At 38.8% G+C, this 24,187-nt stretch overlaps 2 protein-coding genes, 1 non-coding gene and 1 pseudogene across 3 annotated transcripts; 3 read left to right on the top strand and 1 right to left on the bottom strand.

Moving 5' to 3' along the window:
* The first annotated feature begins 636 nt into the window (after nt 1–636).
* Nucleotides 637–13,919, top strand: LOC149008539 (uncharacterized). The gene is made up of 16 exons (XM_089165386.1): nt 637–1,111; nt 1,233–1,427; nt 3,020–3,094; nt 3,214–3,384; nt 3,641–3,804; nt 4,371–4,589; nt 4,947–5,073; nt 6,517–6,705; nt 7,267–7,353; nt 7,469–7,623; nt 10,311–10,430; nt 11,494–11,719; nt 12,526–12,585; nt 12,665–12,838; nt 12,952–13,061; nt 13,395–13,919. The coding sequence occupies exons 1-16, from the start codon at nt 926–928 to the stop codon at nt 13,558–13,560; spliced, it is 2,424 nt and encodes an 807-aa protein (XP_089021512.1). The 5' UTR covers nt 637–925; the 3' UTR covers nt 13,561–13,919.
* An 881-nt stretch (nt 13,920–14,800) lies between these two features.
* On the top strand, nt 14,801–17,510 carry LOC149008537 (pentatricopeptide repeat-containing protein At5g66520 pseudogene; annotated as a pseudogene).
* LOC149008538 (small nucleolar RNA snoR118) lies at nt 17,394–17,478 on the bottom strand. Its single transcript, XR_016175395.1, has one exon. It is a non-coding gene; the product is annotated as a small nucleolar RNA snoR118 (small nucleolar RNA).
* Nucleotides 17,511–19,030: 1,520 nt separating the features above from the next.
* Nucleotides 19,031–19,897, top strand: CP1 (Ca2+-binding protein 1). The gene has a single exon (XM_089166360.1). It carries the CDS (start codon nt 19,184–19,186, stop codon nt 19,682–19,684), a length of 501 nt encoding a protein of 166 aa, XP_089022486.1. The 5' UTR covers nt 19,031–19,183; the 3' UTR covers nt 19,685–19,897.
* Nucleotides 19,898–24,187: the final 4,290 nt, after the last annotated feature.

The following is a 24,187-nucleotide window of genomic DNA, read 5'->3' as shown; positions in this document are numbered from 1 at the left end:
TGTCTGAAGATATTTGTGCTTAACATACTACAAGGGAGTCGAAACACTTTTTGCCATTTTTCGTATTTCGGGCCTCTCAAAATTATTATTATTATTATTTTTTAGAAAAAAGGTAATTTTATATTAAAAAATTAAAAAAAAACAAGGGTTTAAAGAAGATAGGTTTTTTTACCCATTAGCATCATTTTTAATAAGACGGAAAAGAACTTCAGGGAGACAAATGTGGTGAAGATGGAGTTCTTCGGTGGAAGTCCGCACAAGAGTTTACTTCATTCACATTATATTCAAAAGAGCATATAACAAAGTCATTAGCCAATTCAAGAATTTGTTGTACAAGATCCACTACATACCATGTCATCCGATTGATCTTTTGTATCACTTAGTAGCTTCTCAATTCTTTTATGAATACCTTGAAGATCCCATCTAAAACGTGCATGATGAATAGATCAAAGTTTTAGGATAAGTTATTAACAAACGAGTTTCGTTATGGAAGAAATGGAAACAGAAACATGAAAAACTATTTCTGGGAATAGAAAGACAGAAATATGGAAAATTATTTCTGGGAACAGAAAGAAACAGAAACATGAAAATTATTCTTGAGAATCGAATGAAACAGAAAGCAATGAGTTACAGGAAGCCACACATGCACGCGCGCGCACAGTTGAGTCGTTTGTTTTGGCAACAACCCTGTGAGCTTGGTCCAGTGGTGGCTCGTGATCTTCCTGATCCCTACCTCGTCAGACTCCGATCAATCGTCGAACTAAAGACGTCGACTCTAAGCTCTGCAACTATGGTGGATACTCAGCATTGGAATCAAAGCTAGGGTTTTGATTCTCTCTTCTTGGTGTCGGAACTGCCAACAATTCGAAAATCATAGGAAACACAGAAGGCTAGAAATTCGAAACGAAGAACAATTGGGAAAGCAATGAGATATTTTTCACGATTTTTATTGTTTTTAATCTGTCTCAATATTCTTCTCTGCGACACGGAATCCGCCCCTCAAGCTTTTCGTAGAGATCCGGGACATCCGCTGTGGCATCACGGAGCATTTCACGATGTCAAAGACAGTGTTCGTTCTGATGTTCGACGTATGCTTCACTCTCGCGCTGAGGTGATTGTTTTAGTCTTTACCGTGTTCTATATTACTAATTCTGAATTTCACACTATAATTCTGATCGTGCGTGTGAGTTTAAATTGGGACGAAAACATTTATCCCTGTAGCCGTCTTGCAGGTTCCTTTCCAGGTTCCACTTGAAGTTAATATAGTTCTCCTGGGTCTCAGTGGGGATGGTGGCTATAGGTATGTTATCGATTCACATAAGCTGGAGGAGTTTCTAAGAAGCAGCTTCCCATCCCATAGGCCAGCTTGTTTGGAGACGGGCGACCCACTCGATATCGAACACCGTCTTGTCTACAATGTATTTCCGGTACGATTCTGATTCATTTAACACTATATAGCTTACATGTTTTTTCTGTTCATATGCCAGGAGATGCTTAGTATGTGCCATTTAGTAGAAGAAAAATTTTATGGAGAGGGAAGAGAGGAAATTATTGCGGACATTGGTGTTCCTTATGGTAACAAAAACTTAGGAACTAGTGTGCAGTTCTGACATCTTCAGCACTGAGTTAGTTTTAGAGACTGGAGGGTAAACGATTCAATGTTGGCCTAAAATGGTTGATGGAAAGTATTAGACTGAGATCCATGGCCAAAACGTCCTGTGGCATCAACTCATTTGGGTTAATTGATGGAAGAGGGAAACTGAGTACCTGTTTTATAATCCACCAAGTGTTCTGCTTCGAGAATTACCAAAAACAGTTTTGGGTGTTTCTGGAAGCAGAAACACTTCTATAGGTGTTTGAGAAAACTTGCTTCTGGAAGTAGCAATAGTACAAATAGGCTCTTTATTGAGAATTTGTGAGTATCTAAAAATGAAGAAGATGAAGAACAAGGGCCCCTTCCGTGAAGACAAGGGCTAGAACTTCACTGGAGATAGAGAAGATGAAGAGGAACTTTGGTCACCGTAGATAGAGAAGATGAATAATTGAACAATCACCTTTCGTTAGGGTTGAGGAAGCAACAACTGGAAGAGTTCTATTGCAGTATGGGAAGGTTTTAGTAGGGTTCTTACGTTTAGGATGCCAAATTCTATGAATGCCGATCTCTGAAACTGTTTCACTTAAGCCCAATGTGCCCAACTTTTGCTTCAAGAAAAGATGCAACAACAAATTCTTGTTGCATCAAATGTGTTTCTCGAGGCAAAATTTTTCATAAATTTCAATTTTACATTGCAAAATCGTTAGAAAGAAAACAGTTTTTATCAAATGGTTTTTGGCCAATAATTTTTTTGTTTATTGAAGCAAAAAACATTAGAAACTGTTTTTCAGTGAGTTTATCAAACAGATCCTGAGGTTTGGTGTTGGATTCTGTTGTCTTGAGAATTGGCAGGGAGAACATCAGTGGATAAGATCCTTAAGGCTTGATATCTGACTATGGCAATGGAGTTTAGAGATTGTTGGTCAAGAAAGACTTAACATTGCCTTCAGATTATTAATGTCTAGTTGCAGAAAGGTCCATGTGGTGCTTACATTCTAAGAGACACAACACTAGGTGAACTATTTGGTGTATGAACTTGCTATGCCAGTGGTTGACAAGGATTTGGTGGACGTAGGAATTTACTTCTTGGAATGTGTGTGGGGTCTCATCTTTTTGACCTGTTAATATTTTTATTTGATGTTTGAAACCTCACCCTCTTATTGGGTCTCTGCTGTATTCTTGGGGGGAGGGGAGTGAAAGAAAACAAAGAAAATTTCATTTTAATTTTGTTCTATCAGAGGAGTAAGTATGCATGACTGTCAAGATAGTTTTTCCTTTTTTCATTTATTTATTATGATGGATGTGACTAGTCTAACGTAAAATGCCTTCTCAAATGACTATCCTTGTTTCTTTCTTTCTTTCTCTGTCTCTTTGTTATATGGTTTATTCTAATTGAGTTGCTATACGTTGTTTTTCTAAGTGCAGGCTGGGCAACCAGAACTAATAGCACTTGAGAAGGCAATGAAGGAGGCTATGGTTCCAGCTGGAACTGCAAGAGAGGTGACCCCATTCTAAATTTGTATTGTATTGTGCTAGTATATTCTTTCTTCGTCTTTTATTTGAAAGTTCAAGGTGTATTTTGATCTAAATGAAGTGCATAAACTTTTCTTGCATTCTAGAATGAATATGGAAGGGAAGTGGAGCTATTTGAGGTAGATGCAGTGCTTGTGGAGCCAGTATTTCAGAAACTATATTCTTACATATTTGACATGGATCATGGTGGATATTCTACAGCTGAGATGGTAGACAAGCCTGTACCTAGTGTAATATTTCTTGTTAATTTTGATAAGGTAAAGACTATCAATATTTTCTATCTCCTACTATGCTTCTCCTTCCCCCCAATACTTTTTCTCTCATGCCCAATGCAATCAATTTATTGCGTACCGTATTTTCGGTCTTTCACCTAGTAAGAAATCATGAGCACCTTGGAACATAATGCTTCCCTTGATTTTTAAAACTACATTAATTATAGTGGGGCTATGCTACTAGTTGTTTTCTGGGTTGTGATTGCTAAAACTTTTTTTTTTCCTCGTCCACTTTTTCCAGGTCAGAATGGATCCTAGAAACAAAGAAATTGATCTTGACAGTCTAATGTATGGGAGAATAAGTGACCTTACTGAGGAAGAAATGAAAAAGCAGGAGGGTGATTACATTTACCGTTACCGTTACAATGGAGGTGGAGCATCTCAAGTCTGGTTGGCTTCTGGCAGGTATGATAGGCATGCCATTTTTCTTCCCTGCTTATTGATTAACTGAATCCTGACATGGAGAAGAATGTTGGTGTTTTTTTTCTCATAGTATCTTTTAATTTTAAAATGTGAACACCTGCTAGCTCAATATTCTTTTGAGCAGACAGATAAAAACATTTAAGATCTTGATGTCTACGTTATTCTTTCATGTGTGTTATTTCCCTCTTTTTCAAAGCCAGAGATCATTTTATTGGACTCTATTTACAAATATGGGGTAAATCTCATGAATTATTTGATCATTTGTTCTCCTTCATGAATATTCTGATACTTTGGTCTTTTCCCCCAGGATCTCTATATTATTCGAAAATATTTAAAAAATTAAAATTTTGGTGCACATCTAGCCAACTTTTAATGTAGTTCAATTTCATTCTTTTTTGTGTTTGCACTTTACAAGAAGTAATATGCTCATCTTTCTCATGCCTTGGGCTGGTAGTTCCTTCAGTCTACTGGGTTACTATGTTTCATAACCCTTTTTTTTCTTTTTCTTTTTCTGTGTTTGGATATAATTCTCCTTCCTTGTTATCCAGATTTGTCGTAATTGACCTCTCAGCAGGCCCTTGCACATATGGGAAGATAGAAGCTGAAGAAGGAAGTGTCAGTTATAGAACAATACCACGGTTATGGAATTTAATGTCTTCAAGAGATTCAGTTGCTGCTAGTATTCACTCTACTCGTGATTTGTTTTTGGGCCAGCTTGGAGCTCTTATTGCAACCACCATTGAACATGTCATAGCTCCGGATGTAAGGTATGCTGGAGTTGTCTTTACTTCGTGATTTATTGGTTATGTTTCCATCAGTATATTTTTCCCCCACCATAGTTTGTAATCAAATACTATCATTCTTCAACTTGTATAAACTTGTTGATGATGTTAATTTCCTACCAGGAACTAATTAAATCAGTAATCTTCTTTATTGTGCATGACAGGAACTGTTTCTTTATTGTTGTTCCTTCCCTTGTGTATCCTCGGCATTTTTCATATTGTATGTTTATAGATAATTTTCTGGGGGAAATGACAATGTCTACTTGGTTTTGGCTGTCTCAAGATAACCACTCTTCCATAGAGTACCACCTTTGTAATTTATTCACTTGCCTTTGTTCTCAGGTTTGAAACTGTTGATATGACAACAAGGTTGCTTATACCTATCATTGTTCTTCAAAATCATAATCGTTACAATATCATGGACAAGGGCCACAATTACAGCATAGATATCCAAGCAATTGAAGCGGAGGTGAGTGAGTTTGTGCTGAACAATTGAGCAACACCCCACCCCCGGGGATGTAACAGTAACTTTTGAATTGATAAAACATGTTGAATTGCTGTCATTTAGTGTGAGCTTTATACATGTGCCAAAAGGCTGTAGGAAAAGAAGCTTTATAAGAAGTAAAAGTAACAAAAGAGCAGTTCCATAAGAGAATTTCAAATCCTTACCCATACCTCTTCATGGACCTTAAGATTACTAGTCCACTCAACAAATCTGAGATGCCCTCAATCATCCCCATCCCCCCCCCCCCCCCAAAAAAAAAAAAAAAAGTAACGGAAGAAGAAGAGATGCCTGCAGTGATTCTGGAAAAATACTTTTGATTTCACTCCTGGCAAATAATCTCAAGCAATTGAGAATTGGGCAATTTCCACAACTTTCTCCCCTCCTTCTCCATAAGGAAGATATAGCTAAGCAGGGCTTCCAGTGTCGAGTTGTCACAAGTAGGTTTTTTAGTCATAGCTAGACAGCCAAGACAATATTCATTTCCTCGGTCGACTCGTATCTTTGGTTGGAAGGGTTGGATAAGGCTCACCTTCGCCCTTCCTTAGAGATAGGGGCGAGCCGCCTTGTCTACGAAGCTTCGCTGCCCAGCAACCAACAAGGGATGCAAGCAAAGCAAGGAAATCTTTCTATAAAATAGGATAAACTGGTGAAAGATATGTATCTATCGGCCGTTCTTCTCCTTTTGGCTGGCCTATTTGTCTGGATCCTATTGCTCATTGGAGAGGTTTGGTGGTTTCGGGGTCGGGCGCCGCGGAGCTGTCCGTTCGCTTGGGTTCTTCCCGGGGATGGTTTCATTACCTCATCTCCGGTCGGTCCGTATCTTTCTATGCCCTCAGCGGAAAGGCGTCCCCGTTGGGTCGACATTGGGGGGTGTGGAAGGTGTACAATGATGTGGAATTGTGTATGTGTATAAAGGCATATTCTTGATAGGATTCCCGAGAAAGGAGCTATTTATCTCATTCAACCTTGGAATGAAAGGCATATCTCCCAATATTCCCCTAAATAGCACACAAAATATGTGCCTACATTCCCAATGTTTACCACTTCCATGTGTTTTCAGTGCCTATATACCCTCATAAAATTTACAGAGTAGAAGTTGAAGTCTAAATGTATTATTTCACGGGAAAAAACACATAAAAAAGGTTTCACAATGGTATAGCCATGCACAGATGCTTAAGTTGTTCATGTGGTCAGTTTGTTACCTTGATAATTGAAAACAACTTCAAAGTACCTTTGAAGTAGTACTTCACAATTCATTTTGGCCCTTTCTACTTCTGTTCTCGGTACATTTTCTGTGTATCTGCATGGATTGTCTTTGCATGCTGTAGTTGCAGGAATACTTGGACTGAAAGTCTTATCTTGTTGATTTGTTATGCAATATTATGCAAATTTGGAGTGTCTTTTCAGGTGAAGAAGATGGTCCATGCTAGCCAGGAAGTAGTAATTGTTGGAGGTTCACATGCACTACATCACCACGAGAAACTAGCAATTGCTGTTTCAAAAGCAATGCGAGGTCATTCTTTACAAGAAACAAAGCAGGATGGGCGTTTTCATGTTCATACAAAGACATATTTGGATGGTGCTTTACTCAAAGAGGTATGTTCATGTAGTAAGTCTGTCTTTTTCTTCAGGATAATGTCGCATCACCATACTAAGTACCTAATAAAAGGACAATGTTTAGGCGTCTATTTAGATCAGTCAAGCCCTTCTTCTATATAAAATTTTAGAAGGAAGATTACATTAATAGCCTCCTCTCTACTCGACTTTACTAATTAAAGTCAACGGGAGGGTAAATTACCCAATATACCCCTACATAGGTGTTTTATACAAACTTAAAGTTACACATTAGGCCCTTTAAAACATTATGATTGGTGGGGAATTGGTATTAGATAATGAAAACATATATTTAGGCATCAAGGAGATCATCCTTTGATCAAGCTTTTTCATTTTATTAGCATCTTCTGTGCTTTTGGGGAATGGTTTCTCTGTTATTCTTAGTTCAAGTATGTAATTGTGGTATCTTTTGATCTCCTGAAAATGAAAAAATGAAAGTAAAAGCTAAGGGGGCAAATCAGTTTCATTGAATAAGTAGATGGTCATTCACTCTTCTATTTGAGAGTTCACTAATTTTCTGTAATTTGGAATTTCTTATTGCAGGAGATGGAACATTCTGCTGATGTGCTCGCTGCTGGTTTGCTTGAGGTTGCTGATCCATCTCTCTCAAGTAAATTTTTTCTCCGCCAGGTTAGTCTAGAAAAACTGTTACCTGATCTTATGGGAGTTGGAATCCTATTTAATGGTTGTGTTCTTTTCTAACTGGCTTTTTTTTTTTTTTTGGGGGGGGGGGGGGTGTCCTCAGAATTGGATGGATGAATCAGATGGTACAGATGATTCCATTATAAAGCATAAGCCTCTTTGGGCAACTTATGGTCGTCATCGTGGGAAGGAAAAGAAAAAGAAGAGAGATGAACCCAGGAATCTATACAGGACTTATGGAACTAGAGTCATTCCTGTGTGAGAGCACCATTCCCTTTGTCATATTTATGGTTGATATACAGTAAATAGTAATAATACTTAAATTTCATTTTATAGTCTCAATCTGTAATTCAAGTTTAGTTTACCACTTCGATTGTTTTGCTGTTTCAGTTTATATGCATCATAGGCTACCAGTCCCATTGTACCAAGTAGAGGTGGACTGAGGTGTCAGCTGTTAATAATTCATCCATTTATATTCTTGTAGGGATTGGAGTCAGCAGAGTGCTGATTACCATTAAGAAACCTTTTCTGACCAAATGGTTGCCTACAATATGAACTCCGAATTCATCCATTTTGATTTGTGGTAGTTGCAATGTGCTTAAAAGATTATCCTAGCCTTCATGGGTATGGAACCATGATCCAACTGTTAGAACATTATAAATAGTTTGTTGGTGTATTCTATCAGTTAGGATGGGGAATCCGGATACTAATCAAAACCGTGAGGAGTCTGCGATGTTTTATCTAAAATTTTGAGTTAGTCTATACCTGTGGATTGTGTTGCCTACATAGTCCTGCAAGGAAGGCCTTCCTAGCATGGAACTTAGTCTCAGTCAACACAGATCGAAGTCTCTGAGTTTTCTTGGATTTGAGACTGCCAAAACGAAGTCTAGGTAGACTGATTCTCAGAAACCTGGAATGCAATCCAACACCGCCAGAACCAGGTCTAAAACAAATCCTGATCCTTGGTAGCCTTAATATCTAGCACGTTGGTAACCTGGAAAGAGGGAGTAATATATTTGACCATCTTTAGGCCCTGCTAAACACGCGAGCCCTGTGCACTGGTTATGGCGCCTTGTTTTTTTTTGGGTGCAATCAAGAGCCTAAATTTTGTGTGCAAGTAGTCCCCTTCCGACATGTCCATTTAGGGAAAATAGAATAGGTCATGGCATGAAATTGGGTTCTCCTTTTGTTTCTTCCCCCAAAAAAGGTCCAAGTGCAAAATAATAATAAAAAAAAAATTCAAATTTTATTTTTTTTATTGGAACACAATTAGGGAGCTGAAAACAGAAGGGAGATTACTGATAGATCTGAACCTGATTCTGAAATTTGAAAAATAGCCGTTCTAGGCTGCCCTACCTATCCAAGTGTTGGAATTGCCACATGGCAGGCCCTAGAGGAGGGCCTTCCTAGGTGGGTCATGTAAATGACTTTTTGACTATGCCTTCATGTCTGAATGTTGAGAAGTGAAGAAAGAAAATGTAAGTATAGCTGCAGGATGTGGTTCAACATGGAACTAACAATGATTCAGGTCTCACCATATGGTTTAACTTTTGACCTGAATTACATATATTCAGCACCAGTTTCTCCTGAATTATGAAAAAATTGTATTTCTTAAACCAATCCCCTGGGTTACGTAGAACCAAATTACAGATTGTAAATCATCAATAAGTGTGGATTTGAGAAACTGAAATGGAAAATGATTTCTATGTATGCCTTCTACAGTGCACATAATTAAAGTTCTGGCTTAGCATATGGTTCAGAATTTCAGGTCAACATGGATTTGCCTTCAACACTTGTGAGATCCTTTTTTAAGGCCTGACTGCAAGAGCTTGGGTGGAACACAAATATTTATACAGGGGGAAAACAGAATATGTGGCTGACATGTTTGTCATCTGGAGTTACCATTTGTTTGGTAGAAATGACATGTTTAAAGATTTTAAGATGTTTGTTCTTCTGTGTCCAAAGTTGAATATATCACATCTTGCTTATTTCCAGAGGTTTCTGGAGACACAAATGTAAAATAAATAAAGTATCAAGTGAAGACCCATCCCCATTGCCCAAGAGGAATTAAATAGAAAGATACCTGTGTGAAAGTAAGGAGCAATGAAATGGACGACTTGAAACTGGAAAGCATTCTTCTTTCCTGAACTTAAAAAGGAATATGCCAAAAGAGGTGTATGATTGGATGTAGACACTCAAAACACAAAATTCAGGAATATAAAGTGGCCAATTTTTTTTAAAATTATGCACTAATGGTGTCAGTGGGTTCAATTGGGCCAAATTTAGATCACATTACATACCTGAGCTGAAATGAGGCTCTGATTGGAGAAATCTGATCAGGAGAATGTGATGAGTTACTGACTTTTGAGATCCTTTGATATTGCTAGTCAGGCTGGAAAATGCCAAGCCTGAATTTGAACCTGGTTAGTTGTGCTGATGCCTAAAACCCCTGTAAAATATAAACAAGATGACCACTGGGGTTTTGGGATGAATTTAACACTTCAATATCTGTTCAATTTGAACAGCTCATACATTATGCATATTGTGCACTATATCCAACCATAACCACCCTCTCCCCCAAACCACCCCAAAAAATGAAAAAAAGGAAAACTTAAGCTTGTCAAATGATATGCAATGCAAGCCTCAGTGAGAAAATAGGTTGCTAGTCTACAATTTTTCTGTTTTTGCTTTGGATGAATTCTTATGATGATGATGTCAATTGGGGAAAAAAAGAAAAAAGAAAACTACTGTTCAACTTTGTACAATACATGTGCTCCTGCAATGTTGAGTAATATTTTAGTGCATGCAAGTATCTTGTGAAACATTTGGATTTCTACTGTATTTCCTTGTGATTACTATGGAATATTTGCATTACAAATTGCTTTCCTGCTTAAAGAAATTAGACTGAGAATTTATATTTGATGCATTAATGCAACAATTCACAGCTTCGTGCTATCGTTGGCTGATGTTGATGCAAGTCTTTTGATGGAAGATGAAAGTCTTGTTTGGACAAGCAAGGATGTTGTTATTGTCCTTCAACATCCAAATGAAAAGATACCTTTGAGGTGAGCACATGAAACAGCTTTGCATTTGGTTAACTTTCATTTCGGTTAAAAAATCATATTATTTAGAGCAAATTGCACTGGCACCCCAAAATGGAGGTCTTAAAGCATTGACAACCCACTTTATATTTAAAAAGCATAGAGACCCCAAAATTTGATTTTCATTGGATATATTTGTCTAATTTATCACTGAAAACCTTTTAGACACTATTTATTATAGGGATTTTTTTTGAAAATAAACAGTGTTTTGACTGTTTTCAGTGATAAATTTGACAAATATATCCAATAAAAATTCAATTTTGGGGTTCTCTGTGCCTTTCAAACATAAAGTGGGGTGTCATTGCTTTAAGACCTCCATTTTGGGGTGCCAGTGCAATTTGCTCTATTATTTAATTCATATAATTGTTTTGTATTTATTTGGTGTGTGGAATCCTTTCTCTGGTACCCATCTTTGTAAAAGTCCATTGCACCATTTATGGAACTGATTTTTGTTTCATATGAATTTGGTTTATAGGGAATGTGCATGGGTGTGTACGTGCCTTGAAAAAAATTACTCAGTGGTAGTGATAACCAAATATATGCTTCAGTGTACTTTTATGCATTTTAAACTGACAATGCCAGTTAATTCTCACATGAGTGTGAGGGCTCAATGGCACTATATAAGTTAAACACTGAAAAATACTCATCCCTTCTCATGCAATGTCTTCTACAACTTTGGCATCTATATAGAAAGTATGGGTTTGTGATTTTGTTTCTGTGGGCTTTTTTGTAGTTGGTGATTCCTGAAATAACTAATAAATACATAAATGTCAAAAGTACATTCCTTCAGTATCTTGGCTTTTGTTAAGAAAAACGTCGAGCTCTGAGATTTAGATTATGTGTTTAGTGTTTGTAGTTCAGCATTGGCAGACTGTCAGCTTCAAAGTTGTCTTCTCATTAAATAGGTTGTTTTAAATTCCTGTGTTGGAATTATTTTGTTCATTTTCTGGTAAAATATTGAATGACATAATAAAGTGGTTTTGATGCTTCTGAAATAGCATAGTGCCTAAATCATTTTGTTGGTCAGTTATGTATCAGAAACTAAGAAAAGGTATGCCTTTCCATCACAAGCGCAGCGACACATCTTGGCGGGTCTGGCTTCTGCAGTGGGTGGGTTGAGTGCACCTTATGAAAAGGCTTCACATATACACGAGAGGCCAGTTCTTAATTGGCTCTGGGCGACAGGATGTCATCCTTTTGGACCATTCTCAAATACTTCTCAGATCAGTAAAATGCTTCACGAGGTTGCTTTGGTAAGCCAATACCTGCTGCATTAAAGGGTGGCTTTTGTCTTCTGTTTTCATGTTGATGAGAACAATTGTGATGCTAGCCCATAAACATTTTCTGCTGGTGCTAAGCAATGATAGGTTTAACTAAGAGTTTTACTAGTGTGGTTGCAAGAGCAAGCAATCGCCTGATCCTATCTGTAACGAATTTGAAATAATCCAGCTGTTTGGTTTTGGACTTTTAGGGTTGTGAATTGGTTGGTGATAAGTGAATCATACAGATGATCACTTTTTGCCAACTCATTTTATGATCTGTCGTAGTTGAATGGTAATCTTACAGTAGCACTTAGGTCCCTGAATGTCAGAGTCTTTTATTTATCTTTTATCACCCCTTATTTGAGGGGCTTCTGATGTTCAAAATACCACTCACCATATTAGGGTAGGATTTGAGGTGAGTTGCTCAGCGGTGATTTGATTACTCTCTTCATATTTTTCCTTTCCTTCTAGGTTTGATAAATTCTTATTGTTATAGTATTAGGGAGAGGGTTAGCTCCATAGTTGTTAAAGTGCCACCGAGGTTGCCTAAGTGGGACACCTTGATGTCAGCTTGATTTTCGATCCTCTTCGATGCCTTGAATTGCCTTGGCACCATGACACTATGGATAGCTCAGCAGTTGGGTAAACTAATTCTTAGGAGTAAAATCTAATTATCTTGAAGTTGATCTTTTTAATAAGAAAAAGTATAGGGGCACATTCTGCTTGACTGAGATTTCTCTTTATTACGGTTATCAGATGAAGCATGTTCCATTTGGTGTCTTTTTTCTTGTTTGCAGAGGACCACAATATATGCTCGTGTTGATTCTGCACTGCACAAAATTCGGGATACTTCAGAGGTATAAGATCTGCATGCCATTGTTTCTCTTTTTCCCAAGAATATTTGGAGGCAAGAGTAACATTATCCTTGTTGTCCAGGCTGTCCAGAGTTTTGCTGCAGATTATCTGAAAACTCCGCTAGGAGAACCTGTGAAAGGCAAGAAGAACAAGTCAAGCACTGAATTATGGCTTGAGAAGTTTTACAAGAAAACTACCAACTTACCAGAACCTTTCCCTCATGAATTAGTTGAACGTTTGGAGAAATACTTAGATGTAAGGCAGTAGTAATCTTTATTATCATATGTGATGCATGGTGCACTTAAATTTATGTTATATTAAGTACAGCTAATCTAGTATTAACTTTTCTTTTGGCACTTGGAAAACAGTCTCTTGAGGAACAACTGGTTGACCTATCTGCATTGTTGTATGATCATCGGCTTGAGGATGCACAATTGAACAGCTCAGAGATACTTCAGAACTCTATGTTTACTCAGCAGTGAGTCCTTTTTTGTCCTTTCCATGTGTGGTAGCTGTTGATATACCATTTCTTTCTTGAGATCTTGGGGGAGTGCTGGGGCCACAAGTAGGTCTGCAATATGAGTCCCTGAGGTTTTGCTTGAGCGGTAGGGGTATTCCCGCCAAAACAGTGGATAATAACGATTCTTATCCAACAATTCCATGGGTGTATTCCTGACTTGTGTCTTAGCATTTCCTTCAATCTTTTGGTTAAATGATTGCAGACTTGGTTGAAAGTATTGTGTCATGACTTCTTTAATCCCTTCCCCATTTGGCCCAAGGATAATGACTGTTTATCCACATTTTGGGACAGGTATGTAGTTCATGTTTTGGCAACTGAGCGGGAGAAGATGAGGTGTTGTGACATTGAATACCGGTTTCCTGTACAATCTTCTCAGGCTTTCGTCTATGGTGGCATCCTTATTGCTGGATTCTTTGTGTATTTTATCGTCATTTTCTTCTCATATCCTGTGCGCTGATCTGAGATCACAGAAAACTGGAAGTTTTGTTCTCTATGAATGTTTACAAGTTAGCATGGGTCGGTGGGAAAGAACTGACCTGTTTCATACTTAGAAACAAGCTTGTTAAAGTGTAGCACAATTTGATTAGTGGAAAATGTTAGGGCAAAAGGCAATTCTATGCAATTCTTTGAGCACATTTTGTTTTCTGACTACTACAATCTGTGAATACCTATCTTTTTTGGGTCAGGACTTAGGATGCAGTTTGTGAACATTACAAATTATAACCTTTTGCTGATAGATACTGGTTTCCACCTTGAAAAGTCTTGTACATACAAGCATAATCCACTCTTAGGCATGCCGTGTGTGGGTCTGTTTTTACCCTATTAAAAGAAAGTGGTTCGGCCATAGCTTTCTAATCTTCTAAGTTCTGTGAGAATGTGGTAAGGCAAGAGTATTATTTTCTGCACAACATTGTTTAAGGGTAATTCCTTTTTGCATTTTAGGATCCTCTCCATCATCCTTTCTCTGTATCAGGCATCCCTAGTTCAGTTAGAGTTCAATCCTTCCAACTCAGGTTTGGAGGTTTGAGTCAGATCCCACATGGTGAAGGTTGAAAATTGTCATAAACAGTAGTATAGTTTTACAAAGGTTGTCACAGGATTGAGTGATACAGAAAACCTTATTCCCTCCCATAAGTCTGAGTAACTGATCCCTCATTTAAAGCTGGATGTATGGGGATGTTCTGGCAACCCTGTTCCCCTTCTAGGCTTGAACTCTACCTGCTAGCAGCCCCCTTTTCCCCAATAAAAAGATGGATTATATCCTCTTCTTCTACTTAATATAGGGTAAAAGCTACCTTAATTTTTCAAATTTGTTTGCTTTATGTGACGATTGCTTGAAAAAAAACATGTCACTGTAGATACCTATAGGCACACAATCCAGAGAAATTCTGGGACGAGAGGTGGTTTGCATGAGGTTGCTGGTGGGCATCCATTCAATTTGTAATTTTATATTAAGGAAGAGAGTTGGGTGCTTTTGATCACAATCTACCATTACAAGTCCTACTATTCTTAAAATGAAGGGAATTTGCTTGAGGCCGAAAGGCCTACTTCACCCAAATTCTTTGGTTGTTCGATCAGCCACATGGGAAATTCTGGTCTCAATTCAATCAATTGAAATTCCATGTTCATGCAAACTTTTGTTTGAATAGGTAGCTTTACTATTACATATGTCATAGGAAATATGGAATTCATAATGTCCTCACTGAGAGGTGTCGGTCATTATTACTGATTAGGCTATCGTTGGATCTCATAAACTAATTGGTGTTTTATCATTTACCAGGGACAAGTGTCAAACAAGGTTTGATTTGGTGATCTACATGTAAGGTTAGCCATATGTAGCGATGGGGCCCAAGGTTGTTATCCAAATTGCAGATTGGGTTGTAAAACTAATGCTCGTTTGTGAGTGATGGAGCTGTGGTAGTGCAGTGTTGCATGACCCTGGAGACGGTTGGAGAGATAACCACAACAATGGCTACAGAAGCTGCTTCTCATCAACTCGTACCGAATGAAAACACTCCAGTAAACAACAAATACAACTCTCAACTCTCACAGAAAACTCTCTCAACCCTCTTAAACACCAGTTGCAGCACTTCTCTGCAACATCTAAGACAAACCCACGCCCAGATATTAAGGAATGGCCTCTCCCAAGACAGTTACGTTGCGGGCTCCTTGGTGAAGTGTTATGCCAATCCTCATTTCGACAGCTTGGGTTGTGCAGTCAAGGTCTTCAACCAAGTTCTGCAACCTTACACCTTCTTATGGAACTCCATGATCAAAGGATACCTAGAAAACCATGACCCAGATAAAGCCATCACCTTGTATTATAATATGGTGGTTGCGGATTCCAGACCCAATAAGTTCACTTTCCCTACCATGTTCAAGGCGTGTGCTATTGCTAGAGCGGTCGAAGAGGGGATGCAAGTTCACGCACACGCTCTAAAACATGGCCTGAGTAGAGGAGATGCATACATAAGAAGTTCTGGGATTGTGATGTATGCATCCTTCGGCCGTGTTCTTGAGGCTCGCCTGATGCTTGACGAGGGCCCTGAAGAATCTGATGTCGTGTGCTGGAACGCGATGATTGATGGGTACTTCAAAAGTGGGGATATAGAGGCCGCGAGGAGCTTGTTTGATAAAATGCCAGAGAGAAACATCGACTCATGGAACGCCATGATCACTGGCTATGCGAGATGTGGGTTGATAGACACAGCAAAACTACTGTTCGACAAAATGCCTCAGAGAAACGAGATCTCTTGGAGTGCAATGATTGATGGATGTATCAAAGGAGGAGCTTTCAAGGACGCTTTGATGGTCTTCCATCGTATGCAAAGAGAGGGAGTTCGGCCGAGAGAGTTCGTCCTTTCGAGTGTACTAGCTGCTTGTGCCAATATAGGGGCTCTCGATCAAGGTAGATGGATTGACGCCTACATAAAGAGGAATTCAATTCGATTGGATGCAGTTCTAGGGACGGCTCTGGTGGATATGTACGCGAAGTGTGGGCGTATTGACTTGGCATGGGAAGTTTTTGAGAAGATGAAATACAAACAAGTCTTCTCATGGAATGCCATGATAGGTGGCCTTGCAATTCATGGACGGGCCGACGATGCAATCGAGCTATTCGTGAAGATGCAGCGAGAGAAATTTATCCCAGATGGGGTCACCTTCCTGGGTATCCTAAACGCATGTGCTCATGTGGGTTTGGTCGACAAGGGCCTCGGCTACTTCACTTCTATGAAACAAGAGTATGCCATAGAACCCACAGTGGAACACTACGGCTGTGTCGTCGACCTCCTTGGCCGCTCCGGTCATTTGTCAGAGGCTGAAGACCTTATAAAATCCATGCCCATGAAGCCAAATGCAGCTGTGTGGGGAGCTCTATTAGGAGCCTGTAGGATCCATGGGAATCTAGAACTGGGTGAGAGGGTTGGGAAGCTTTTGCTTGAATTAGAACCACAGAACAGTGGTCGTTATGCATTGTTATCAAATATATATGCCAAGGCAGGTAGATGGGAAGATGTCACCAAAGTAAGGAAAATGATGAAACAAAAGGGCATAAAGACCATTCCTGGTGGTAGCTTCATTGACATAGATGGTGTGATTCACGAGTTCAAAATGGGGGATGGTTCGCATCCACAGGTGAAGCAGATTAATTCAATGTTGAAGAAGATAATCACAAGGCTACAATTAGAGGAAGATTATAAACCAGAAACTAGTGAAGTTCTGTTTGATATTGGTGAGGAAGAGAAAGAAACTACTCTTCATTACCACAGTGAAAAACTTGCAATTGCTTTTGGGTTACTTAACACAGACACTGGGACTCCCATTCGGATTGTGAAGAACCTCAGGGTGTGTGAGGACTGTCACTTCATGACCAAGCTTGTTTCCCGTGTTTATGATCGTGAGATAATAGTGAGGGATCGCGTTCGTTTCCATAAATTCAAAAATGGAAGCTGCTCGTGCAGGGATTTTTGGTAGTAGAAAATTTTCTATTCCCTAGTTACATGTTCAACATTTGTTCCAAATTTCACCAACTAGTCTATTTTGGAATCACAGAATTAGCCCCGAAACTCAGCATCAGGGAAGTCGAGCAATGAGGAGGTTTATCTGGTTATTTCCACTTGCAGTTGCAGAGATATTATTGCCGTTCAAATAGTGAAATACATTCGGAAAACTAGAAGAAACCAGGAGGATTTTCAAAGGGAACATTTTGAGTTGAAAGTCAATGCTATACTTGAAACATTAGGGGAAAAAACCCAGGAAGGAAAGAAGAAAAATAGATGGTATTGAAGGATGTCAGAGATGGCTTTCTAGGCTGCATTTCTATCAATTAACGCAGATTTAAATCTGCTCAGAGCCCAGTGCGTACATCGTTCTACATGAACCGATCCAAAAATAAATATTTTTGAAAAAAATATGACACAATGAAGAGAGAAAAAAGAAAAAAGAAAAAGATGGAATTGCATCCGGAGTCCTCAGATTAAAAACATCAAATTAGTTGTCAGGTCTCAAAGATTTACTACCATCATAGCACCCCCTAAATCTTGAGAGGATCTGCAATGGGATTTAAATTTGACAAGAAATATTAAGAAAGAGTTGTGCAGGATATCAATCGCTGCAAGCAGAAAGAATGTGATTCCGCAGCATTAAATCTAAAATTACCGGACAAAAGAAAAAAGAGAACAAACGATAACACTCTCAATCCATGGATCTTGGAGATCCTATAAATTCCTAAGAAATAGGGGTTCTGTTGCTTGGTAGTACAGAAATCTAAAGAATATGAGCAAAGAAGTGAAACACAGGAAGCATCCGAAAAAACAGAACACAGCTATAAAGTAAGAACTAATTTCCCGTTCCTTCCGATATATATATCTCACAAATTAGGGTTCCTTGCTAAGAAGGGTTTCGTTTCTAACCAGTGTAAATTACTAAAACGACCCCTTTTTTTGGATTGGAATTCACGAAAAGCCCATCACTTTTTGTATTCTCGAGAAACAATTTGAGGAAAATGAGGGATGCCACGTAAAAATTTCTAAAAAATGAAAAAGAAAGAAAGGGTGAATTGAATTTTTGTAGCAAGAAAAGAAAGGTGAATTGAATTCAGATTCGGGTTCAGTCTCTGCAGCTTAAGACTCCAATTGATTAGATTCAAACCGATCTATCTTCAAATGAATACTGAAATTAGTATCAAACCATGTAAAAATTCAGTTTCTAAACGAGAGAACTGAGAACATTTTCTCGATTTAATTCGATGCGATTCAAATATCAGTAGTTGTAAATTCCGATTCCCATCTCAAGCAATGATTACAAAAAGGTCTCTCAAATGTTTGCAACTTTAAATACTCTAACAATGATAACAAGAATCAGTATTTTCTTTTTATCAGAATAGCAATCCAGATTTGACTGAATGACGAAAGAGGGAGAGAGAATCGATTCTTGGAAGCAGAAAAGATGCTTTGATAGCCTGATGCCACACCTAATTGCAGAATAATCCAGATGCTTCTGGCTTCCTCTCTCATCTCCAGCTGCCCGTGCATTGCTTGATTGACATGTGGCAAACCAATCCACGTGGCAGAACTGATACTAAGTGGGAAAATCGAAATTGAGAGGACAAGACAAGACGAGATCACGAGAGCCCAAGTTGAGCGGTGGAATCTTTGCAGAGAAACACAGACCTAATTTGGCCTGTCTTCTTGTTCTTGGAATATCTCTCTCTTTGTCCCATTTTCTGCATTAATGGATGAGAGTTGAAGACTTTCAAGAGTTGAGAGGCCAGAAATTTTTGATCTAAGAAAAGACGTAGAAGGACGGCGACGGATGACATCAGCCCACACGTATTCAATCTTGGAACCAACTGGGTCATACACATAACGAGTCCACATTCTTAAGAAGAACGTGTCTTCCAAGATTCACAAAAGCCTCACATTTCTCTTTCTATAAATAGTGAATGATTTCATTGCGATCTTTTATCGAACGCAAAGAGAGCATTCATTTTTCTTCTCTAGTAACTCTACGCGAAGCGCTTCGCTTACCTGAGCTTCGAATTGGATTCATAAGAAATAAGAAGAAGAAGAACAGATATAATGTGTCCCTCAGGCAGCACTTCAAGTTGGGGATCTAATGGTGTCTCTGCAGATTTTCGACCGGCATTCGACCTGTTAGACGTGGATAGAGATGGCAAGATCAGCCAAGACGATCTCCGGGAGTTTTATTCGAGCTTCTTCTCTGGTATGAACATCACCAGCGACGAAGACATCGGTTCCATGATGTCGGTTGCTGACTCGAACAAAGATGGTTTTGTCGAATACGAGGAGTTCGAGCGAGTTCTAATCCCTGCACAATATCAACCTCACCTGCGAGGGGATAATTGTGTGATGGAAGATATGTTCAAGGTCATGGATACAGATGGTGATGGCAAAGTTGGGTTTGATGACCTCAAAACTTACCTGAAATCTGCCGGATTCTCTGCCGGTGACGAAGATGTTAAGGCTATGATTAAATTGGGCGGTGGAGATGGGAATGATGGGATCTCTTACGAGGGTTTGCAGAAGATATTGAATCTCGATCTCGCCGGAGAGTGGTAGTTTTGCTGTCGATGAAGAGCCATTAATGGCAGTCAACGAAGATGGCTTTTTTTTTTTTTTTATTATTATTGGTTCGTTGTTTGACCTAGATATTGTGATGAAAGCAGCATGCTCAATAGCTGATGTGAAAATTTTGTTTAAGAAAACTCGTTCACCACACGCTTCATGTAACCAGATTTTTGTTTTTATTTTATTATTACTTTATTTTCTTCACCAACTTCTCCTCTCTCCACCTCTGCTGGCTCTGCAACACCATTTTAGGAGTTCAAATTCTCCACCACAAGGAGCACTTTCAGATTTGGCTCTTACAAATTGAATATTTTTTTCCTCTACATTGATGAACGCTGTGGACTTTTTTTCTCCATAAGTTTAGGACAAAAATAATTGTAACTTGGGAATAAAGTAAAGTTCTTGTTAATTTAGTCAAATGAGTAAAGTATTGTATCCCAACTTTAAGAATTTCCTGAAAACCTGCATTTAATTTTTAAACTCAATCAATCTCAGCACTAAATAAAGTTTTGAGAGAGAGGGGAGAAGAATAAATTATGGCTTCATTAACACAAGGAATAAAGTTTTGATGATCACTGATGTGGTGGCCAATTGGTGCCTCATATGATACCTCAAAGAAAATAATAAAACGTGCATCATACAGCCAAAACGTTATTCTCCACTCAACATACACTTCTTTTTTGGGTGAAAGGATGAAATTTCATAAAACAGGGAGGCAAGAAAAACACAAGACGTCTTGACAGCATAACTCAAGGCTTCCATGAGAACCAAAAAGAAAGGGCCCTCACCTTAGGTAGATCCATCATGTAAGGTTCCTCACCTTAGATACATGCATGCATCAACCTCATGTTACACACCAATGGCTACACCAGTGATGTGCCAAACGACTTGTCGAAAAAATCAATTTGCCAATGAGTCCAATCCAAATTGCGTAGCACTAAGTTGTGCATGGTGAGAATGGAACGAGTTGTTGAGGTCAAAATCTTGACCACTTGTTTCAAAAAAAAAGTGCAAAAATGAGTGGTCGACATTTCGATCTTGACCACTCATTCGATCGTGACCATATACAGCTCAGTGTTGCGCATTAAATGCACATTGCTGAAGTTAAACCTGTCCAATCATCTATATATATGGAGAAGAAGTTTTTTGACCACATGGTTGGATTCAATTGCAAAGTAATATTTATTTTTTTCAATTTTATAAATTAACTAAAATAAAACTTAACATTATTAATTACTATTACTAGAAGAAAAGACCTTACTTGAAGTTGGAACCATGACCGGGTTAGATAATTTCCTCTTCATGTAGGTGGAAGATCTAGACATAATATATGTATAACCCTCCAGCTAACTTCAAGAAGGCCAAATCTAATGGTGACGACTTTTCTTGCTTCAATGAATGCAATCAAAATGAATGGATTTTGATTTTGGAAACCGAGATGCCCAAGTGTAAACACTACTTTGAAGGGTTTGGCTCCTCTCCAAGGAGAATATCTCCAAGAGAGGGCCCATTGAACTTTGAGAAGACGCCACATGTAAGATGCTCATCTAAAGGTTAAGAAAAAACATTTGTTTTTAACCCAACTTGAAACCTCAAACATGGTGAAACCCGAGTATCTCCCGCCTGTTTTCTCTCTTCCGTTTTTTTTTTTTTTTGATTAAACATCGCTCTAATACCAGAAGTGCCAGGAAACCCAATCTCATTAATTAGCCTATCAAATCTACTCCAATTCGGACATCCAAGGTCCAAAAGACGGGGGGGGTTCACAGACTAATCTTTAAGGAGTCTTTGAGACTCCATGAATGAATAGCATAAGAAATTCAAAAAAAAAAAAAAAAAAAAAAAAAAAAAAAGAAAAAGAAACGGCCTTTCCACAATTTTTTATAACCACAAAGAGGGCCCACGGAACCCTAAAGGCCGGGGGGGGCCAAATCCAAATGGGAGCTCTCAACTTTTGACTCAATGACACTTTCTCAAACAAAAATGAGGTCAATGACCCAAGAAGAGAACTAAGTATGATAGAAAAATACGATTTGCCATCAAAATATCCTCCAAACCTTAAGGAACATCATGAATGAATATCGAACATTTTGAAGAACGGGGAAAGGGGGGGGGGGAAGAAGTGTCAAAAGAAAAATAAAAAAGCAACATCTAATAGAAACCGCACATCACTCACAACAGCATCAACATTTAATTAGCAAAGCAAATTACACCAATCCGAACATCCAAGGTCCAAAAGATTCACAATCTTTAAGGAGTCTGACCCCAAATGAGGCAGAAAAATCCTTAACCACACTAACGCCCACCTGCTAAACTTGGTACTGGTTGAAAATTAAAATTTGATCTTGCAAAAAAAGAAAAAACCCCCCCCCCCCCCCCCCCCCCCCCCCCCACCCACAACAGCATCAACATTTAATTCTAGAGCAAATTACACCCCAATATGAAAAACTTAAAACACTAACACCCTACTTGATGGTTGAAAATTGAATTTTATTTGACACATTAGTCATTTGTCACTATGAATTACTATTTATTTTATTCCCTTTTCATATATAGGGATATTTTTATTGGACTCAGTGAACACTCTTTGGGAGATATTCCCCCTCGAGATGAACCCAACCCCACCTTGAAGAAGGATTGTATTATAAAGGTGAAGGGACAGCCGAAGGACTTATTTGAATCCAACCAGAGAACGGTCACTTTTGTGGTACCCTAAAAGCACCATACGATATTATATCCAACGAGTGATCTACCGGCATTCAACTAGTTCTACAAGAAATAACTCCAATTGAACCTATTTTTTATTATTCTGGTATTCCTCTAAAAATTAATAATACCACTGGTGTAGATACAGACCAATGGAATGAATCTATAGTGACCATATACTTCAGGAAGCAAACAACCAAAAAACCCCCCGACACATCATAACATAGTTTTGGAATCTTCTATTAGTATTCATATTATATTACCATTATTTATAAACAAGTCACATCTGGCAAATTGTACAATAGATTCTAAAAAATATCACTCAATTTGTACAGAAATGTCATTATCAAATCTCTTTCCCAAGATCTAGGGCTGAAAAATTTATCAAATCCTCCTCACATGTGCAATATCTTCGACTTAATGGTCCACTAGCTGGCCTCGCCACCCAATAAATGATATGGATTCAATGAACATGGATTAAAATATCCTTCCGCTTCTGGAAATGAACAACCCCTGCAACTCAGCTTGTTGGTATGCCCAAATGAGCACAATTGGATTATCGAATATCCATTCACATATGGAATATAACTCAGTGAGTCAGCAGTGTACCTAGGTAGAACCAACAGCTAACTCTGGAATATCCGGGCAGTAATAGATTATTCATTAGCAACAAAATAAGGCCATACCTCCATTGAAGCTCAGTTCTTGAGTTTGCACTAAATCAGTATTCATCCAAAACAGAAATGTCATAGTTCCAATCCAGATCCTCTGCGTCCGGGCAGGGCGTGCGTCCATGCATTAATGTCTTGCCCGGGATACCAAGCCGCCAACCATGGATATCCAATCCAATGGGCGGAGCATGGACGCACACCCTGCCCGGACACAGAGGATCTACGTCATCATAGATCTGCATCTGCTTGGCTGTTGCTCAACCCTGCAAAACAGCAATGGCAAATGGTCTGTTGCAAGCCAAGAATACACCACTAGGGGGTGGGGAGAAGGCAAAAATAATGCAGATCATGGGAAGGGCGTTCCCCCACCCCAACCCTCTGGGTTGGCCTGTACCTGTACCACAATATGCCATGTGTCAGTCCAAACCAGAGGGACAGAGATGGGGGATGAACTGCCCAGGTGGAGAGGATCTGGACTCCAGCAAATATGGGTATCATTTTATTCATCAAAAAACTGGTTAGAATGGTTGGCTGATGCAGAGACAGAAGAACCAATCTGTTTGAGCTCAGCAGAACTCTGAGAAGGGGAAATAACAAAATTCTACCTATTGGCTCAGATTGTGTATCAGGTCATTTCAGAGGCTGTGAGACATGGTCTGAGAGAAGTGCAACCATAGAATCTTATTCCCACTGGAAAAAGTGTAAATGACTAAAGCAGTACAGAAATACAAAACAAAAGCGTAATCGACTACCAAAAAAGTTCTACCAACAAAAAGACTACCAAAAAAGAACATGAAAAACAGGATCATGCTTGGGAACAGCGCTACTCCTAGCATCGCATGGTCCAGATTTAATTTGGGGTCCAGAGAAAATCTGGATTGTTGAATGAACACTTTACTCAACAGTCCAGATTTGCTTTGAACTCCAAAATACATCTGGCCTTTTACTGTTGGGAGCAGCACTGCTCCAAGCATAATCATAAAAAACAGTAGCAAATTAGGTAACAGTTTGCTAAGAATCTTGTTGTGCACATTTTGCACCAAGTACCTTGGTGCGGACAAATCCAGTTTGACCGAACATTTGATAGTCCAGATTCTCCATTGGTGGCATTAGCATC

Source organism: Hakea prostrata, chromosome 8 (genome assembly GCF_041222555.1).
Source record: "Hakea prostrata isolate BN-2017 chromosome 8, UWA_Hpros_2, whole genome shotgun sequence".
Lineage (NCBI taxonomy): Eukaryota > Viridiplantae > Streptophyta > Magnoliopsida > Proteales > Proteaceae > Hakea > Hakea prostrata.
Note: the sequence above shows the minus strand (reverse complement) of the source record. Positions and strands in the feature narration are given on the sequence as shown.